General features: G+C 31.7%; 6 protein-coding genes across 9 annotated transcripts in view; 5 read left to right on the top strand and 1 right to left on the bottom strand.

Annotated features, from left to right (window-relative positions):
* Positions 1-18,518, bottom strand: part of LOC135140744 (RE1-silencing transcription factor-like) — a 163,667-nt gene that overhangs the window by 79,901 nt on the left and 65,248 nt on the right. The window lies entirely within an intron of this gene.
* On the top strand, positions 23-1,736 carry LOC135140431 (zinc finger protein 711-like). The gene is made up of 2 exons (XM_064070971.1): positions 23-659; positions 712-1,736. The coding sequence occupies exon 2, from the start codon at positions 721-723 to the stop codon at positions 1,645-1,647; it is 927 nt and encodes a 308-aa protein (XP_063927041.1). The 5' UTR covers positions 23-659; positions 712-720; the 3' UTR covers positions 1,648-1,736.
* LOC135140615 (zinc finger protein 711-like) lies at positions 2,341-4,451 on the top strand. The gene is made up of 2 exons (XM_064071242.1): positions 2,341-2,571; positions 2,624-4,451. The coding sequence occupies exon 2, from the start codon at positions 2,633-2,635 to the stop codon at positions 4,370-4,372; it is 1,740 nt and encodes a 579-aa protein (XP_063927312.1). The 5' UTR covers positions 2,341-2,571; positions 2,624-2,632; the 3' UTR covers positions 4,373-4,451.
* LOC135140436 (zinc finger Y-chromosomal protein 1-like) lies at positions 5,833-7,785 on the top strand. Its single transcript, XM_064070974.1, has 2 exons — positions 5,833-6,041; positions 6,094-7,785. The coding sequence occupies exon 2, from the start codon at positions 6,629-6,631 to the stop codon at positions 7,745-7,747; it is 1,119 nt and encodes a 372-aa protein (XP_063927044.1). The 5' UTR covers positions 5,833-6,041; positions 6,094-6,628; the 3' UTR covers positions 7,748-7,785.
* On the top strand, positions 12,750-14,946 carry LOC135140621 (zinc finger protein 142-like). Its single transcript, XM_064071252.1, has 2 exons — positions 12,750-12,965; positions 13,018-14,946. The coding sequence occupies exon 2, from the start codon at positions 13,027-13,029 to the stop codon at positions 14,791-14,793; it is 1,767 nt and encodes a 588-aa protein (XP_063927322.1). The 5' UTR covers positions 12,750-12,965; positions 13,018-13,026; the 3' UTR covers positions 14,794-14,946.
* The window catches only part of LOC135140730 (zinc finger protein 91-like), a 29,861-nt gene continuing 29,618 nt past the window's right edge, over positions 18,276-18,518 (top strand). For 2 of the 3 annotated variants that reach the window (XM_064071391.1, XM_064071393.1), the window contains exons 1-2: positions 18,276-18,322; positions 18,378-18,501. The gene's annotated coding sequence lies outside the window, so the exon portion shown is untranslated. The other variant, XM_064071392.1, reaches the window with a different exon arrangement.

The raw sequence follows: 18,518 nt of genomic DNA, 5'->3' as shown, positions 1-18,518 counted from the left end.
CAGAACTCTTCTACAGGACCCCCTGATCACGTTCCTAACCTTCAAATGTTGTGGAAATGCTTACTTTTGCCACAAAAAAATTATTAAATTTCCCATTTGCACACTCTTCAATGGCAAGTCGTTTCGAACATAACCAAACTTTTTATAGTCAACAACATGGGTAGGTGTAATATCGGGTTTTTAGTGGAGGCAGGGCGCTTCGCGCCCTGCACCCCATTACAAACATGCCCCTAAACGTGGCACTTCTTGCTCCGTGGATCATTTAGTTATTGGAATTCGTGCGAGTTCAACTGTGTGTGTGTCGTTGGTTGCCTACATGCGGCGCAACCAATAGGGTGCAAACCATAGGGCGAACACTAAATATTTTTTTCTGACACAAGGAAGCATTTCCACAACTTTTGAAGGCAAGGAACGTAATGAGGGGGTCCTGTAGAAGAGTTCTGTGCAAACAGTTTGTGCGAAATCGAGAAGTGCTCTTTGTAAAATTTGACCAATGATTACGTGTACTGTGAATTTATTGTGCTTTAGCTGAAACGTGAACAATCACGCCCTAACACCGTCTAATCTGGTCAAATTATACTGTTGAAGTCATTTTTTGCTTGAGAATGTTAGGTTAAAGTTTCATAACCTTTTTGTAAGAGTCGTGGACGGATATTTTGGTAACTAAAATTGCATTCCCTTCCCCAGTGTAATACTAATAAGACGTTTTAGGCAACCAAAATGTCAACTTTGGAGTATTCCGAATCTGTTCGAACATGGGGAAGATCTTCATGGAAAAACGTCCACAACTGCAAACTGTGTCCCTATTTTACAACATCGGTGTTCTTTATGGTGAACCATGTGCGACGACACCGTTTATCTCAGGAAAAATATACGTGCGAAAACGCCAATATTGAAAAGTTTCATTGTAAAGACTGCGATTTTAAAACGGAACTAACGATTCTGTTCAAACAACACATTAATAAAAATCACGGTGTTAAAGACGAATCTATGGACGATTTATCACTTCAGGACTTCAGTGTACGAAATTACGTTTGCGAAAAGTGCGATTTTGAAACAAATTTGTCGTTGAAGTGGCTTCAACATACTTCAGAATGCATGGAAAAAAAAGAAAATCTAACAAGTGTGAGTTTTGTGAAAGAGAATACAAATATTTTCCATTTCAAGAAAATTGACGGAAAACGTTGGTATTATTGTACGAAATGTTCCTACAAAGTTAGAAATAAAGCTCAGTTAAGATATCATATGGCAAAACATGATTTAAACAAACAATATGAGTGTGATAAGTGTCCATTTAAAACCAAATGGAAAGGAAATCTAAGCAGTCACATAAAACGAAACCACTTAGACGAACGTGATGTTGAATGGCACAAATGTGAAAAATGTCCTTACAAAACTAGAAGAAAAGATCGTTTAATAAGGCACATAACCAACTTACACTTGAATGAAGAAGGCATCAAATGGCATCAGTGTAATGAGTGTCCATTTAAGGCTAAACATGCATATAAATTAAAACGTCATGTAATCTGTAGACATTTGAATGAAGAAGAAATCGAGTGGTACAAGTGCGAATATTGTCCGTATAAGGCGAAACTCAAGGGCTATGTAACGAAACATATGAATACATGCAGTGGCGGCTGGTGGTGATTTTTGATGGGTGGGCAAACGGTTTTGTGTTTAAAGAAATTTGCTGTATTTTATGACAATTTTTTCATTAAAATTGAGAAAAAACTAAACTTCTTATTCTCCAGGTTAAATAAATATAATGCCTCAAAAAAAATATATTTCCGTAACACGTTTATGCGAACCATCAAGTTTCCTCAATAATGTCATCAGGTCATACATATACGCTTATTAGCATCACAGTGTTTGTTATTTTATTATATAATCGATCGAAAATTGGTGTATCTTCCGCTAGTTACGATTCAGAAATCGCCGTCCCGATATCTGGTCTAATAAACACGCAAAGTGAGTTCAAAATTTCCTCAAATTTTCCAAAAAAGTGGTTAAAATTGGTTTAATCGACCCAAAATTGGTGTCAAATTGTAGATAATCTTCTGCTAGTCACGATTCTGAAATCGCCGTCCCGATATCTGGTCTAATAAACACGCAAAGTAAGTTCAAAATTTCCGAAATAGATTATGTTCCGCTAGTTACGATTCTTAAAACACCTCTCAAAACCGCCGAAAATGTTAACTAGCCATTAACATTTTCAGAAATAGTTTTATTAATACATATGTTGTTATCGGGAAATTAGGGGACTCATTTAACAAGTGTAGCCAATAGATACCAATTTAAATTACTAACTAGGGATATTTTCTATTGCGATTTTCTATTTGACAGTTCCTAACCTAACCTTTAAAATATAAACAAATAATAAATTTTGTAATTATTTAAGCCGGAAAATGATTACATGTACTGTAATTTTAATGTGCTCTAGCTGAAACGTGAACAATCACGCCCTAACACCGTCTAATCTGCTCAAATTATACTTTTCAAGTCATTTTTTGCTTGAGAATGTTAGGTTATAGTTTCATAACCTTTTTGTAAGAGTCGTGGACGGATATTTTGGTAACCAAAGTTGCATTCGCTTCCCCAGTGTAATACTAATAAGGCGTTTTAGGCAACCAAAATGTCAACTTTGGAGTATTCCGAATCACTTGGATCCTGGGGAAGATCTTCATGGATAAACATCCACAACTGCAAACGGTGTCCCTATTTTACAACATTGGTTTTCTTAATGGTGAACCACGTGCGACGACACCGTTCATCACAGGAAAAATATACGTGTGAAAACGCCAAAATTGAAGAGTATTATTGTAAAGACTGCGATTTTAGAACGGAGCTAACGATTTTGTTCAAACAACACATTAATAAAAATCACAGCGTTAAAAGCGAATTTAGGGACAATTTATCACTTCAGGACTTCAGTGTGCAGACGTACGTTTGCGAAAAGTGCGATTTTGAAACAAATTTGTTGTTAAAGTGGGGTGAACATACTTCAGAATGCATGGGAAAAAAAGAAAATCTAACAAGTGTGAGTTCTGTGAAAGAGAATACAAATATTTTCCATTTCAAGAAAATTGACGGAAAACGTTGGTATTATTGTACGAAATGTTCCTACAAATCTAACCATAAAGGTAATTTAAAACAACATATGAGAAAACATGATTTAAACAAACAATATGCGTGTGATGAGTGTCCATTTAAAACCAAATGGAAAGGAAATCTAAGCAGTCACAAAAAACAAAACCATTTATTAGAGGAACGAGATGTTGAATGGCACAGATGTGAAAAATGTCCTTACAAAACTGTAATAAAAAGTCGTTTAACTGTACACATACACAACTTACACTTGAAAGAAGAAGAAGGTAAATGGTATCATTGCAATGACTGTCCATACAAAACTAGACGTAAATATAGTTTACAGAGTCACGTAATTTTAAAACACATTACGTGGTACGAATGCGAACAGTGCGAATTTAAAACAAGGGACAAAAGATCTTTAAGCCACCACGAGAAAGTGGTGCATTTAAAGAAACAAAATGCTGAAAAGCGTAAATCATTTAAAACCGAAAATTCGTTTCACTTGAACAATGAAGACCTCAAAAATAAGTGCTACGAATGTAAATATTGTCCATTCAAAACTAAATTAGGGTGGTATTTAAAAAAACATGTAATTTCGCAACATTTGGATAACAAAGAAATTAAATGGCACGAATGTGACAAATGTCCGTTCAAAACTAAAATTAATTCAAGTTTAAAAAAACACAGAGATGTTCAGCATTCAGAAGAAGCAGAGTGGTATGAATGTACCAAGTGTACGTATAAAACGAAAGTAAGACGCAGTTTAATACGGCATGTACAGGTTCATTTTGACATCAAACCATATAAGTGCAAATACTGTCCATATAAAACCAAACGTCGTTGTTATTTAAAGATTCATATAAGTACGCTCCACAAAAAGCAGACCTATTCAGATGGCAAAGATGTTAAATGGTACAAGTGTGAAAAATGTTCTTTCAAAACTAGAAGAAAATATTGTTTAAAAAGTCACATAACCAACTTACACTTGAATGAAGAAGACATCAAATGGTATCAGTGTAATGAGTGTCCATATAAGGCAAAACATTCATATCAATTAAAACGTCATGTAATCTGTAGACATTTGAATGAAGAAGAAATCAAGTGGTACGAGTGCGAATATTGTCCACATAAGACGAAACTCAAGAACTATTTAATGAAACATATGAATACATGTCATTTAAAAAAAACCGACGCTAATAATACAAATGCGATCAGTGTCCTTACAAAAGCAAATTTATATAATTTCTTTATAAACACAAAGAAAAATGACATAAATATGATTTAATTTAGTTTGGTGTAGAGTGAGTGGTATTAAGTGTATTGTATACATGCGATTACGGTTTTGTGTTTAAAGAAATTTGCTGTATTTTATGACAATTTTTTCATTAAAATTGAGAAAAAACTAAACTTCTTATTCTCCACGTTAAATAAATATAATGCCTCAAAAAAAAAAAAAATTCCGTAACACGTATATGCGAACCATCAAGTTTCCTCAATGATGTCATCAGGTCATACATATACGCTTATTGGCATCACAGTGTTTGTTATTTTATTATCTAATCGATCGAAAATTGGTGTGAAATTGTAGATAATCTTCCGCTAGTTACGATTCTCAAATCGCCGTCGCGATATCTGGTCTAATAAACACGCAAATTGAGTTCAAAAATTCCAAAAATTTTCAAAAAAGGGGGTAAAATTGGTTAAATCGACCCAAAATTGGTGTCAAATTGTAGATGATCGTCTGCTAGTTACGATTCTTATAACACCTTTCAAAACCGCCGAGAATATTAACGAGAATATTAACTAGCCATTAACATTTTCAGAAATAGTTTTATTAATAAATATGTTGTTATCGGGAAATTAGTGGACTCATTTAACAAGTGTAGCCAATAGATAGAGCAGCTTTCATAACGAAAGGGTACAGCTGGTGGGAGTGCGCAGAACATTGTTTTGGTTTGGCCTTACAAATATCGTGAGAGCAGTGGCAGCGGCGATGAATATTTCGACTTTGAAATATCAAAATATTATTTGTGTTAATAAAAATATCAATTTTCTATTTTATTAGCGTTGACATTATAGAAAATGAATTTAACGGTTTGTTAATGCTTTATTATGATGTATTAGTTGAATAAAAAACTAAGTAGAAGAAGTAAAAAGGTAACTTTTAGTGAGCAATAACAACTGATAAATTACTGTACAGTGTACAGTCAAGGCTACATAAACGACAATTATGCTAAAATATGAACTGTAATTATTATTTCGAGGTTAAACACAGAAAACGTTAAGCCTTATTGTAATCCGACTTTATAGTATTGACAATTTGCGCCAGAAAATTAAAAACCATGTAACTATAGTCATGGGTTGCTAATTCTCAGGGTTTTATCCCCGCTTTTATCTAAAGATTTAACTGTTGATTTAAGACTAGTCGATTATAAAATAGCGTATGATACTGGTTTATAATGCGGGGTTCGTGAAATTATTTACTCATGCTATAATCCCTATTGTTACGTAAGCGTATTTTTTACCAAACAAATAAATTTATTTTATTAAATGGTTCTGTATTCTATTGTAAAAATTGCTCTATTTTTCATTGTTTTTGAAAGAAACATAACTCAGCGGAAGCTGAGCCTCTCTTCTCAATACATCGATGTTACGCCACTGCTAGCCCGCCCGACTACAAGTCGCACAACTTAAGCCCCGCCCCTGTACCCCTTCTACCAATTTAATTTTCTATTTGACAGTTCCTAACCTAACCTTTAAAATTTAAGCAAATAATAAATTTTGTAATTATTTAAGCCGGAAAATGATTACATGTACTGTAAATTTAATGTGCTCTAGCTGAAACGTGAACAATCACGCCCTAGCACCGTCTAATCTGCTCAAATCATTTGTCACGTGATAATGTTAGGTTAAAAATCATAACCTCTTTGCAAGAGTCGTGGACGGATATTTTGGTAACCAAATTTGCATTCCCTTCCCCAGTGTAATACAAATAAGACGTTGTAGGCAACCAAAATGTCAACTTTGGAGTATTCTGAATCACTTGGAGCCTGGGGAAGATCTTCCTGGAAAAACGTCCACAACTGTAAACTGTGTCCCTATTTTACAACATCGGTTTTCTTAATGGTGAACCACGTGCGACGACACCGTTTATCTCAGGAAAAATATACGTGCGAAAACGCCAAAATCGAAGAGTATCATTGTAAAGACTGCGATTTTAAAACGGAACTAACGATTCTGTTCAAACAACACATTAATAAAAATCACGGTGTTAAAGACGAATCTATGGACGATTTATCACTTCAGGACTTCAGTGTACGAAATTACGTTTGCGAAAAGTGCGATTTTGAAACAAATTTGTCGTTGAAGTGGCTTCAACATACTTCAGAATGCATGGAAAAAAAAAGAAAATCTAACAAGTGTGAGTTTTGTGAAAGAGAATACAAATATTTTCCACTTCAAGAAAATTGACGGAAAACGTTGGTATTATTGTACGAAATGTTCCTACAAATCCAGAGATAAATCTAATTTAAATTGTCATATGAGAAAACATGATTTACACAAACAATATGAGTGTGATAAGTGTCCATTTAAAACCAAATGGAGTGGAAGTTTACGAAATCACATAAAACGGAAGCACTCAGATGAACGAGATGTTGAATGGCACAAATGTGAAAAATGCCCATTCAAAACCGTAATAAAAAACTATTTAGCTAGGCACATAAATAACTCACACTTGAAAGAAGATGAAGGTAAATGGTATCATTGCAATGAGTGTCCATATAAAACTAGGGCTAAATCTAGTTTAAAGAGTCACGCAATTGTAAAACATGGAACGTGGCACAAATGCGAACAGTGCGAATTTAAAACAAGGGACAAAAGATCTTTAAGCCACCACGAGAAAGTGGTGCATTTAAAGAAACAAAATGCTGAAAAGCGTAAATCATTTAAAACCGAAAATTCGTTTCACTCGAACAATGAAGACCTCAAAAATAAGTGCTACGAATGTAAATATTGCCCATTCAAAACTAAATTAGGGTGGTATTTAAAAAAACACGTAATTTCACAACATTTGTATGACAAAGAAATTAAATGGTACCAATGTGACAAATGTCCATACAGAAGTAAATATAATTCAGATTTAAAGAAACACAGAGATGTTCAGCATTCAGAAGAAGCAAAATGGTATGAATGTACCAAGTGTTCGTATAAAACCAAAGTAAAAAGCAGTTTAATACGGCATGTGCTTGTTCATTTTGACATCAAACCATATAAGTGCGAATATTGTCCATATAAAGCGAAACGTACTTATGATTTAAAGATTCATATAAGTAGGCTCCACAAAAAGCAGACCTATTCAGATGGCAAAGATGTTAAATGGCACAAGTGTGAAAAATGTTCTTTCAAAACTAGAAGAAAAGATCATTTAAAAAGTCACATAACCAACTTACACTTGAATGAAGAAGACATCAAATGGCATCAGTGTAATGAGTGTCCATTTAAAGCTAAACATTCATATCAATTAAAACGTCATGTAATCTGTAGACATTTGAATGAAGAAGAAATCGAGTGGTACGGGTGCGAATATTGTCCGTATAAAGCGAAACTCAAGGACCGTGTAACGCAACATATGAATACATGCAGTGGCGGCTGGTGGTGATTTTCGATGGGTGGGCAAACGGTTTTGTGTTTAAAGAAATTTGCTGTATTTTATGACAATTTTTCCATTAAAATTGAGAAAAAACTAAACTTTTTATTATCTACCTCCTTACCTATTAATCCTATTATACTTAGTGATGTGAGGTGGAAATATTTCCACTGGCGGATTTCTAACATAACCTCAAACTTTATATGTTATGCGCGCTTGATGGTGTTTATTATAGTATTTTCAGAAGTTCAAATCCTGCTACATCAATTTCATCTTTGAAACAATTGGAGCATTCAGACATACACACAAATTCCAATTTAGAAAGCACTTCTTCAACGTCTTTGAATACCGGAAGTTCATCAAAGATTCCTCCATTCTTTGAAACTATGAATGAGTTTGAAAAGGTGTGATTTTTTCCTTTGTAGAACCTGCAGTTTTACGAAAATTACAAATTATTCCTACAGAAAAAATGCCATGAAGCTTTAGCCAAAGCAATGTACATAAGTGGAACTCCATTAAGTATTGTGGAAAAACTGGTTTGCTATTTAAGACCAGTTTATCGATCTGAACAATGAAATCAATTCATTTTGTGCAAGAAAATATCAATAAATTACGGCAATTCTTTGGAATTGGAACTAATAAAAATAATTGTGTCAAATTCAAAAATAGAGCAATGTTAAAAGTTTGGGTGTCTTACTCAATTTTTACGGCACATTCTCCGAAACACAGATTGAAAATTTTCATCTACCAATGGTTTCGACCATAATTTCTTGTTGTCCCAACTTTCGAATTCTCAGTTTTTCGAAATTTTAGTTTGGGGACTTTTTAGTTTACTCCTATTTATTATTCAATTTTTGGATTTTACAATTTCTCAATTTTTCAATTTCTCGGTTTTCAGTCTTTCTATTCAATTTTACGGTTTTTAAATATTTCGAGTTTTCAATTTCTGACTTTTATAAACCCTTTATTTGTCGATTTTTCAATTAATTGATTTTTCAGGTTTTTAGGTTTTTAATTTTTCTATTTTTTCAGGTTTCGATTTTTCAAATTAACTTTTTTAATTTTTCGATTTCTCAATTTTTCGATTCTTTAGATTCTCAGTTTTAGATATTTCAGTTTTGGGATTTTTCAATATTTCTGTTCTTCGACTTTTCCATTTCTGACTTCTGCATTTTTCGATGTGTCGACTTTTTACTTTTTCGATTTTTAAATTTTAGATTTCTCAATTTTTTGGTGTTTTAATTTTTCAATATTTAAAATTTTCGATTTTTCGATTTCTCGATTTTTCATTTCAGTTCTTCGATATTTCCGTTTTTGTTTTCGAATTTTTCAAATATTTTGATTTCTTAATCTATCGATTTTTCGACTTCTCGGTTTTAGATTTTGTTTTTCAATTGAAGTTTTTTCAAATTTTCGATTTTTCAATTTTTCAAATTTGACATTTATAAACTGTCAATTTTTCGCTTTTTTCATTTTCCCGTTTCTTGACTTTCGAAGGTTTCGATGTTCCGGTTCTTCAGTTCTTTAATTTTTCGATTTTTCATTTTTTAGTTTTTTTAAGGTTTCGGTTTTTCTACTTCACTTTTTGGATTTTTCGATTGCTCAATTTTTCGACTTTTTAGGTTCTCAGTTTTTGGATGTTTCAGTTTTTGGATTTTTCAGTTTCTCTTTCATTTTTCAGTTTTTCGATATCTCAGTTTTGGGGTTTTTCAATATTTCGATTCTTCGACTTTTCGATTTTGACTTCTGGATTTTTCGATGTGTCTACCTTTTTTCGATTTTTAAATTTTAGATTTTTTAATTTTTAAAATTTTAGATTTTTCGATTTGTCGATTTTTCAGTTCAGTTCTTCGATATTTGAATTTTTCAAGTTTTCGAATTTTTCAAAGGTTTCGATTTCTTAATCTTTTGATTTTTCGACTTCCCCGTTTTGGATTTTATGTTTTTCAATTGTTATTTTGTCAAATTTTCGATTTTTTAATTTTTCAAATTTGACTTTCATAAACCCTCAATTATTCAATTAATCGATGTATTGATTTTCCCATTTCATGACCTGCGAGTGTTTCGATTTTCCTGTACTTCAATTAGATAATTTTTTGATTTTTCAATTTTTCGATTTTTTAAGGTTTCTATTTTTCGACTTCACTTTTTTGATTTTTCAATTTTTCAGTTTTTAGATATTTCAGCTTTAGGATTTTTCAATATTTCAATTCTTCGGGTTTTCTATTTTTGACTTTTCTTCTTTCGATTTGCAATTTTTGGATTTTTAAATTCTTGATTTTTCAATCTTTTGATATTGTAATTGTTCAGTATTTCTTAATCTTTCGATTTTTCGACTTCCTGGTTTTAGATATTCTGCTTTTCAATTTTTCGATTTGTTAATTTTTCATTCCCGATTTATCGAGATTTGATTGTTCAGGTTTTCGATTTATCAATTTTTCAATTTTTTATTTTGGCCTATTTAGGTTTCTCAGTTTTTCAAGTTTTCCATTTTTTCGTTTTTTGATTTTTCCGCTTTTTGTTTGTCGATTTCTCTATTTTTGGATTCCATCGCTTTTCGATTTCTCGTTCTTTTGATCTTTCAATCTCTCAATTTTTCAATTATTCGAATTGTCGATTTTGGCCTATTTCGGTTTCTCAATTGTTCGAATTTTCGATCTTTTGATTTTTCGATTTCTCGGTTTTTCGATTTTCCAGTTTTTCGGTGTTTCGATTTTTCAGTTATCCGGTTTTTTAAATTTGAGAGTTTCGATTTCTCTATTTTTCGTTATTCAGTGTTTAAATTTTAAATTTTTGAATTTTACTTTTTTTCGATTTTCTGATGTTTCATTTTTCGATTTTCATTTCTTCGATATTTCAATTTTTCAATTTTTCGGTTTTACGATTTTTTAAGGTTTCGTTTTTTCGATTATTAGATTTTTCGATTTTTCAAATTTTCGATTATTTTAATTTTTCATTTTTTTCTCTCACTGTTTTGATTCTTCGACTTTTCGATTTTTGACTCCTGGATTTTTCGATGCGCCGATTTTTTGACTGTTTCGATTTTTCAATTTTTCGATTTTTTAATTTTTAAAGTTTTAGATTTTTCGATTTCTCGATTTTTCATTTCAGTTCTGCAATATTTCAATTTTTCAAGTTTTCGAATTTTTCAAATGTTTCGATTTCTTAATCTTTTGATTTTTCGAATTCGCGGTTTTAGATTTTCTGTTTTTCACATGTCATTCTGTCAAACTTTCGATTTTTTAATTTTTCAAATTTGACTTTTATAAACTCTTAATTTTTAGATTTTTCAATTAATCGATGTTTTGATTTTCCCATTTCTTGACATTCGAGTGTTTCGATTTTTCTGTTCTTTAATTCTTTAATTTTTTGATTTTTCAGGTTTTTGATTTTTCAATTTTTTGATTTTTTAAAGTTTCTATTTTTCGACTTCACTTTTTTGATTTTTCGATTTTTCAGTTTTTAGATATTTCAGTTTTAGGATTTTTCAATATCTCAATTCTTCGGTTTTTCTATTTTTGACTTCTGGATTTTCCGATGTGTTTTACTTTTTCGATTTTTCAATTTTTTGATTTTTAAATTTTAGATTGTTCAATCTTTTGATATTTTACTTTTTCAATATTTCTTAGTCTCTCGATTTTTCGACTTCCTGGTTTTAGATGTTCTGTTTTTCAATTTTTCAATTTGTTAATTTTTCATTCCCGATTTATCGAGATTTGATTGTTCAGGTTTTCGATTTATCAGTTTTTCAATTTTTTATTTTGGCCTATTTCGGTTTCTTATTTTTTCCAGTTTTCCATTTTTTCGTTTTTTTTATTTATCCGCTTTTCCAATTTTTCAACTTTCAACTTTTTGTTTGTCGATTTCTCTATTTTTCAATTTTTCGACTTCATCACTTTTCGATTTCTCGTTCTTTTGATCATTCCATCTCTCAATTTTTCAATTTTTCGAATTTTAAGTTTTTTGATTTCTCGATTTATCGAGATTTGCATTTTCCGATATTTTGATTGTCAATTTATAAATTGTTCAATTTTTAACTTTTCGATTTTTCGATTTTGGCCTATTTCGGTTTCTCAATTCTTCGACTTTTCGACTCCAAGATTTCTTGATCTTTTGATTTTTCGATTTCTCGGTTTTTCGATTTTCCAGTTTTTCGATGTTTCGATTTTTCAGTTATCCGACTTTTTAAATTTGGGAGTTTCGATTTCTCAATTTTTCGTTATTCGATTTTTAAATTTTAGATTTTTGAATTTTACATTTTTTCGATTTTCTGATGTTTCATTTTTCGATTTTCAGTTCTTCGATATTTCGATTTCTTAAGGTTTCGATTTTTCGATTATTAGATTTCTCGATTTTTCAAATTTTCGATTATTTTAATTTTTCATTTTTTTTCTCACTGTTAATATCATACAGTGTATTGAAAACAACCACAAAAATTGTCACTAAAAACATTTAAAAATTCATACAAAATAGAACACAGTGTTTCCAAAACATTTTCCCGAAAAAAATCCATTGGGTTATTACGATTTCAACAATTTTCTTAGTTTAAGACGTTTTGCTAGTATAAAACACAAATAAAGAATTAATTCTTAGTTAAACAAAATATGTAAAATCATCTAAATATGTACCAAAAACATTCACATTTTAGTCGTTATAAAAACCGACCAAACAACTATTTCCCGCAGAAATTGTAGTCCAAACCAACCAAATCGCTTCTGAACGCTTAGAGTCGACATTGGCCTGAACGCGCTCTGGTCTGTTGATCAAACAAGTTCTCAGGCGACAAGTTGTAGTGAATCAAGTTTTTTTATTGGCATCGACTATTTAAATTTGGCGCTTGTTTTTGGCGGTTGAGGACTCCAATGTAAATAAGGTAGGTTTTGCAAAATCAGCCTGTATGTCGCATTTATATTAGTCTATATGGTTTCATGCTTTACTCATTTAACAAGTGTAGCCAATAGATACCAATTGAAGTTACTAACTAGGGATATTTTCTATTTGACAGTATCTCAATCAACCTAACCTCTAAAACGTTTTGTAATTATTTAAGCCGGAAAATGATCACGTGTACTGTAAATTTACCGTGTTTTAGCTGAAATGCGATCAATCACGCCCTAGCACCGTCTAATCTGCGCAAATTGTATTTTTCAAGTCATTTTTACCGTGAAAATGTTAGGTTAATAATCAAAGTTTCATAACCTTTTTGTAAGAGTCGTGGACGGATATTTTGGTGACCAAATTTGCATTCGCTTCCCCAGTGTAACACTAATAAAACGTTTCAGGCAACCAAAATGTCAACTTTGGAGTATTCCGAATCACTTGGAGCCTGGGGAAGATCTTCATGGATAAACATCCACAACTGCAAACGGTGTCCCTATTTTACAACATTGGTTTTCTTTATGGTGAACCACGTGCGACGACACCGTTCATCACAGGAAAAATATACGTGCGAAAACGCCAAAATCGAAGAGTATCATTGTAAAGATTGCGATTTTAAAACGGAACTAACGATTCTGTTCAAACAACACATTAATAAAAATCACAGTGTTAAAAGCGAATCTGGGGACGATTTATCACTGCAGGACTTCAGTGTGCAGACGTACGTTTGCGAAAAGTGCGATTTTGAAACAAATCTGTTGTTAAAATGGGGCGAACATGCAGAATGCACCGGAAAAAAAGAAAATCTAACAAGTGTGAGTTCGTCACAAGAAAATACTTCATGTAGTTTCAATTTCAAGCAAATTGACGGAATACGTTGGTATTACTGTGCGCTATGTCCCTACAAAGGTAAATATCAATCTGTTTTAAAATGTCATATGGCAAAACATGATTTAAACAAACAATATGAGTGTGATAAGTGTCCATTTAAAACCAAATGGAGTCTAACTTTAAGAAATCACATAAAACGAAAGCACTCAGATGAACGAGATGTTGAATGGCACAAATGTGAAAAATGTCCATTTAAAACCAAATGGAAAGGAAATCTAAGCAATCACATAATACGAAAGCACCACGATGAACGAGATGTTGAATGGCACAAATGTGAAAAATGTCCGTACAAAACCGTAATAAAAAGTGAGTTAAGTATACACCTAAAGTATTCACATTTGAAAGAAGAAGAAGGTAAATGGTATCAATGCAATGACTGTCCATACAAAACTAGACGTAAATATAGTTTACAGAGTCACGTAATTTTAAAACACATTACGTGGTACGAATGCAAACAGTGCCAATTTAAAACAAAGGACAAAAGATCTTTAATACACCACGAGAACGTGGTGCATTTAAAGCAACAAAATTCCGAATGGTGGAAGTGTAAAAAGTGTTCATTTAAAACGGTAACTTTATCAAAAGAATGTAATGAATGTCTGCTCAACAAAAATAAGCTGCACGAATGTAAATATTGCCCATTCAAAACTAAATCGAAATATTATTTAGAAAGACATGTAATGTTTCAACATTTGGGTGACAAAACTAAATGGCACCAATGTGACAAATGTCCGTTCAAAACTAAATTTATTGAAAATTTAAAGAAACACAGAAATGTTAAGCATTCAGAAGAAGCACAGTGGTATGAATGTAGCAAGTGTTCGTATAAAACGAAAGTAAAGCACAATTTAATAAAGCATGTAACCGTTCATTTTGACATCAAACCATATAAGTGCGCATATTGTCCATATAAAACGAAACGTAGTTGTTATTTAAAGATTCATATAAATCACTACCACAAAAATAAGATCTATTCAGCTGGCAAATATGTTAAATGGTACAAGTGTGAAAAATGTTCGTTCAAAACTAGAGGAAAAGGTTATTTAAGAAAGCACATAATCAACATACACACGAATGAAGAAGACATCAAATGGCATCAGTGTAATGAGTGTCCATTTAAGGCTAAACATTATTATATAATAAAACGTCATGTAATCTGTAAACATTTGAACAAAGAAAAAATCAAGTGGTACGAGTGCGAATATTGTCCGCATAAGGCGAAACTCAAGGACTATTTAACGAAACATATGAATAAATACCATTTAGAAGAAACGGACGCAAATAAATGATGAAAATCCGATGCGAACGAAAATTGTAACATTTCTTTATAAACACCAAGAAAATTTACATAAATAGGATTTAATTTATTTTAAGTTTGGTCGAGTAGTATTAAGTAGATTATATACATGTGAATACGGTTTTGTGTTTCAAGGAATTTGATATATTTTATGACAATTTTTTCATTAAAATTAAGAAAGAAACTAAATGTTTTATTTTCCACATTAAATAAATATAATGCGACGAGGTATAATTTTTTTTTTGTTTTTTATATGAGAAAATGATATTAATATAGATGTATCATACATCAAACTGGAGCTTTTTTCATATTCTAGAGCGCAGACACCAGTTCAATCAATTTAAAAAATATGGCTGAGAAATATCTTAAAAAAAGCTCCATTGTATGTTTTCTTTTCAAGTTTTTTTAGTCATAACCATCATAGAATCGCTTCAAAATTCGCACATGGATAAAACATCACTTTTTACAGGGCGCAGAGTCATTAAATGTTTGTTAGTGGTACAATTTGTTTAAATAATAATGTGTTTATCAAAATCAAAATATACCGCAAATTAATGCAAAATACGTCGAATAATTTTAACAGGAATATCAGAGGAAAATTAATGATCTATTGGTTAGCAGAGTTTTTAACAAAAACTAACAATTATTGAAAAAAATGGGTATCAATTCGACAGATTTTGAGCCATTAGTTCAGTACTTTGCCGATAGGAGCGCCACTAAAATTTACGGAAGCGACTTTCCAGGTAAAACCCTTATGGCCTGCTCTACCATAAGCTGATTGTTGGCGTTCTCGACTGATTTTTACTTCCCGAGCGTAAGCAAAGGAAGTATTGTAATCGAGTCCGTCGGCCGACTCTCCACTTTTAGGTTTTCTCGATCTTTCATGACCCCTAGAAGACGAAGACATAGGTCTCCCATTTCCGTCTGTCTGTCCGTCCGTCTGTCCGTCTGTTGTCCCGGATTTTTATTAGACAGATAATCTCCGAAAGTACTCGACCGATTGTTGTGAAATTTTGTACTTATATTAAGAATATCATGTAGATGGTAAAACGCTAACCAAAATTTGTCTAATCATCCCCACCACTAATGCGATGACGTCACTTCAAAATTGTACATAGTAAATGGGTTTTCAATTGTATAAAATAGCATAGTCCTACACATGTAGTTTACAACTCTGAATCGACTTTTCACCCGAAACGTCCAGATTTTTGGAAAAAAAATCAAAATTATAAAACAACATTTTGAAATTTAATTTTTAATCTGCTAACCAGAATGCTTTGAAATGTTGCAGATGTTTTAAGGCTATAAAGAGCATCATAAATCTTTGGTCAAAAAATATTTGCTTACCCCCTCCAAAAACTTGATGACGTCAGCTCAAAAGTTTGTGGAATAAATCATATCTAAAATGTACAAAATATGATGAGTCTGTACTTGTGATCTATCACTCCATTCATATTTTTTGGATTTGCATATACAGGGTGACTCAAAAAAATTAATGAATGCGTAAATATATTTTATTGATTTAATCAGGAACTACAAAACGGAATGCTCTGACATCTTGCACATGTTTTAAGGTTATAAAGAGCATAACAAATGTTTAGTCAAAATATATTTGCTTATCCCCTCCAAAAACTTGATGACGTCAGCTCGAAAATTTGCCGAATAAATCATATCTAAAATGTACAAAATATGATCAGTCTGTACTTGTGGTCTATCACTCCATTCATATTTTTTGGATTTGCATATACAGGGTGATTCAAGAAAATAAATGAAAGCGTAAATTTATTTTACTGATTTACTCAGGAACTACAAAACCGAATGCTTCGAAATCTTGAAGATATTTTAAAATTATCATAAGCATGGTAAATTTTTGATCAAAACGTATTTGGTCGTCCCCCCTAAAAAATTTATGATGTCACCACAAAATTTTGCTGAAAAAATCCTATCTAAAATGTACAAAATATGGTGAGTCTCTTCTTGTGATTTATCATTCCATTCAAATTTTTTCGATTTGCATATACAGGGTGACTCAAAAAAATTAATGAATGCGTAAATTTATTTTATTGATTTAATCAGGAACTACAAAACCGAATGTTTTGAAATCTTGCAGATGTTTTAAGGTTATAAAGAGCATAATAAATTTTTAGTCAAAATATATTTGGTTATCTTCTACAAAAAACTGATGACGTCAGCTCAAAAGTTTGTCGAATAAATCGTATCTAAAATGTACAAAATATGATGAGTCTGTACTTGTGATTTATCATTCCAATCATATTTTTGGATTTGCATATTCAGGGTGACTCAAAAAAATTAATGAAGGCGTGAATTTATTTTATCGAATTAATCAGGAATTAGAAAACCGAATGCTTTGAAATCTTGGGAATATTTTAAAGTTATTATAAGCATGGTAAACTTTTGTTCAAAATGTATTTGTTCATCCCTCCTAAAAAAATTGATGACGTCACCCTTAAATTTTGCTGAATAAATCCTATCTAAAATGCAAAAAATATGATGAGTTTGTACTTGTGATTTATCATTCCATTCATATTTTTTAGATTTTCTTAAGAGGTGGTTCAAAAAAATTAATGAAGTCAATTTATTTTATTGATTAAATTAAAGGCAACACTTATTATTAGTATTACACCCCAACCAACCCAATTTGGTAGGCACAAAATTTGTTAAAGGAAAAACTCGGTTGAAACATAAGGGTAGCACGCTTATTTACATCGACTTTAACAGTACAGACCTGCATTTGTTTTATGCGCTCACTTGGTTCCGCGAATGTGAAATCGACATGTTTATAATCAACCAATTGTGAATTTCACCGTCAAGAATTAAAATAAAACCCAATGTTTTATATAATAAGCGGAAGTCGAAGCAATAAAACCGATGGTCGTTTTGTTTACAGTTTCTCTGTTTGACTCTCACGTATGCTGTTACGCCTGTCATCTTAAATTAAGAATGTTTATACATACACGATTTTCAGTTGCCGTATACGCGAGTAAATTGTTTCGTTATTTTATTGATTATAAAAAATCAATATTCAAAACGACCCAATTCATTTTCCCGAAAATTTGGGAATACAATAATTTTATTCTTAGTATTACACTACATCTATCCCAACTGATATACGTGTCCTTGCAAAAATGTTGATGACGTCATCGCAATTTTTTTTAAATTCCCGCTACAAAAATGTAATGAGAAAAAAACACAATAGCCATGCAGTCGTCAAATTTCCGACAGCGAGGGAAGTACTGTCTAAACTCTTTAGACCAATTTTTTTTTATTTGTTTCTTTTTAATAACAAAATATTTCTATCTTCTTGATATATGACAAAAAATCGTATTATTTATGTGTAATACTTTTTCTATCACAAAAAACCGATCTACCGAAAAAACGCCGAAATTTACCGAAAACCATCGAAGGAATCTACCGATAGCAAGCGAAACGGCGTGGCAACGCTGTATTTGACACTACCTCAATCAACTTAACGTTTAAAATGTGAACAAATAATCATTTTTGTAATTATTTAAGACGGAAAGTGATGACATGTACTGTAAATTTACTGTGTTTTAGCTGAAACGCGCACATTCACGCCCTAGCACCGTCTAATCTACCGAAATTGTATTTTTCAAAAAATCGAAATATCATTTTTCACGTGAAAATGTTAGGTTAAATATCAAAGTTTCAAAACCTTTTGGTAACCAAATTTCCATT

This window comes from Zophobas morio, unplaced genomic scaffold (genome assembly GCF_036711695.1).
Source record: "Zophobas morio isolate AGI-343-1 ecotype UQ-CSIRO unplaced genomic scaffold, CSIRO_AGI_Zmor_V1 ptg000040l, whole genome shotgun sequence".
NCBI classification, from domain to species: Eukaryota; Metazoa; Arthropoda; class Insecta; order Coleoptera; family Tenebrionidae; genus Zophobas; species Zophobas morio.
Note: the sequence above shows the minus strand (reverse complement) of the source record. Positions and strands in the feature narration are given on the sequence as shown.

Excerpts from the sequence above, each read along its gene's own strand:
- LOC135140615 (XM_064071242.1), top strand. The coding sequence starts at position 2,633 with ATGTCAACTTTGGAGTATTCCGAATCACTTGGATCCTGGGGAAGATCT.
- LOC135140621 (XM_064071252.1), top strand. The coding sequence starts at position 13,027 with ATGTCAACTTTGGAGTATTCCGAATCACTTGGAGCCTGGGGAAGATCT.
- LOC135140431 (XM_064070971.1), top strand. The coding sequence starts at position 721 with ATGTCAACTTTGGAGTATTCCGAATCTGTTCGAACATGGGGAAGATCT.
- LOC135140436 (XM_064070974.1), top strand. The coding sequence starts at position 6,629 with ATGAGAAAACATGATTTACACAAACAATATGAGTGTGATAAGTGTCCA.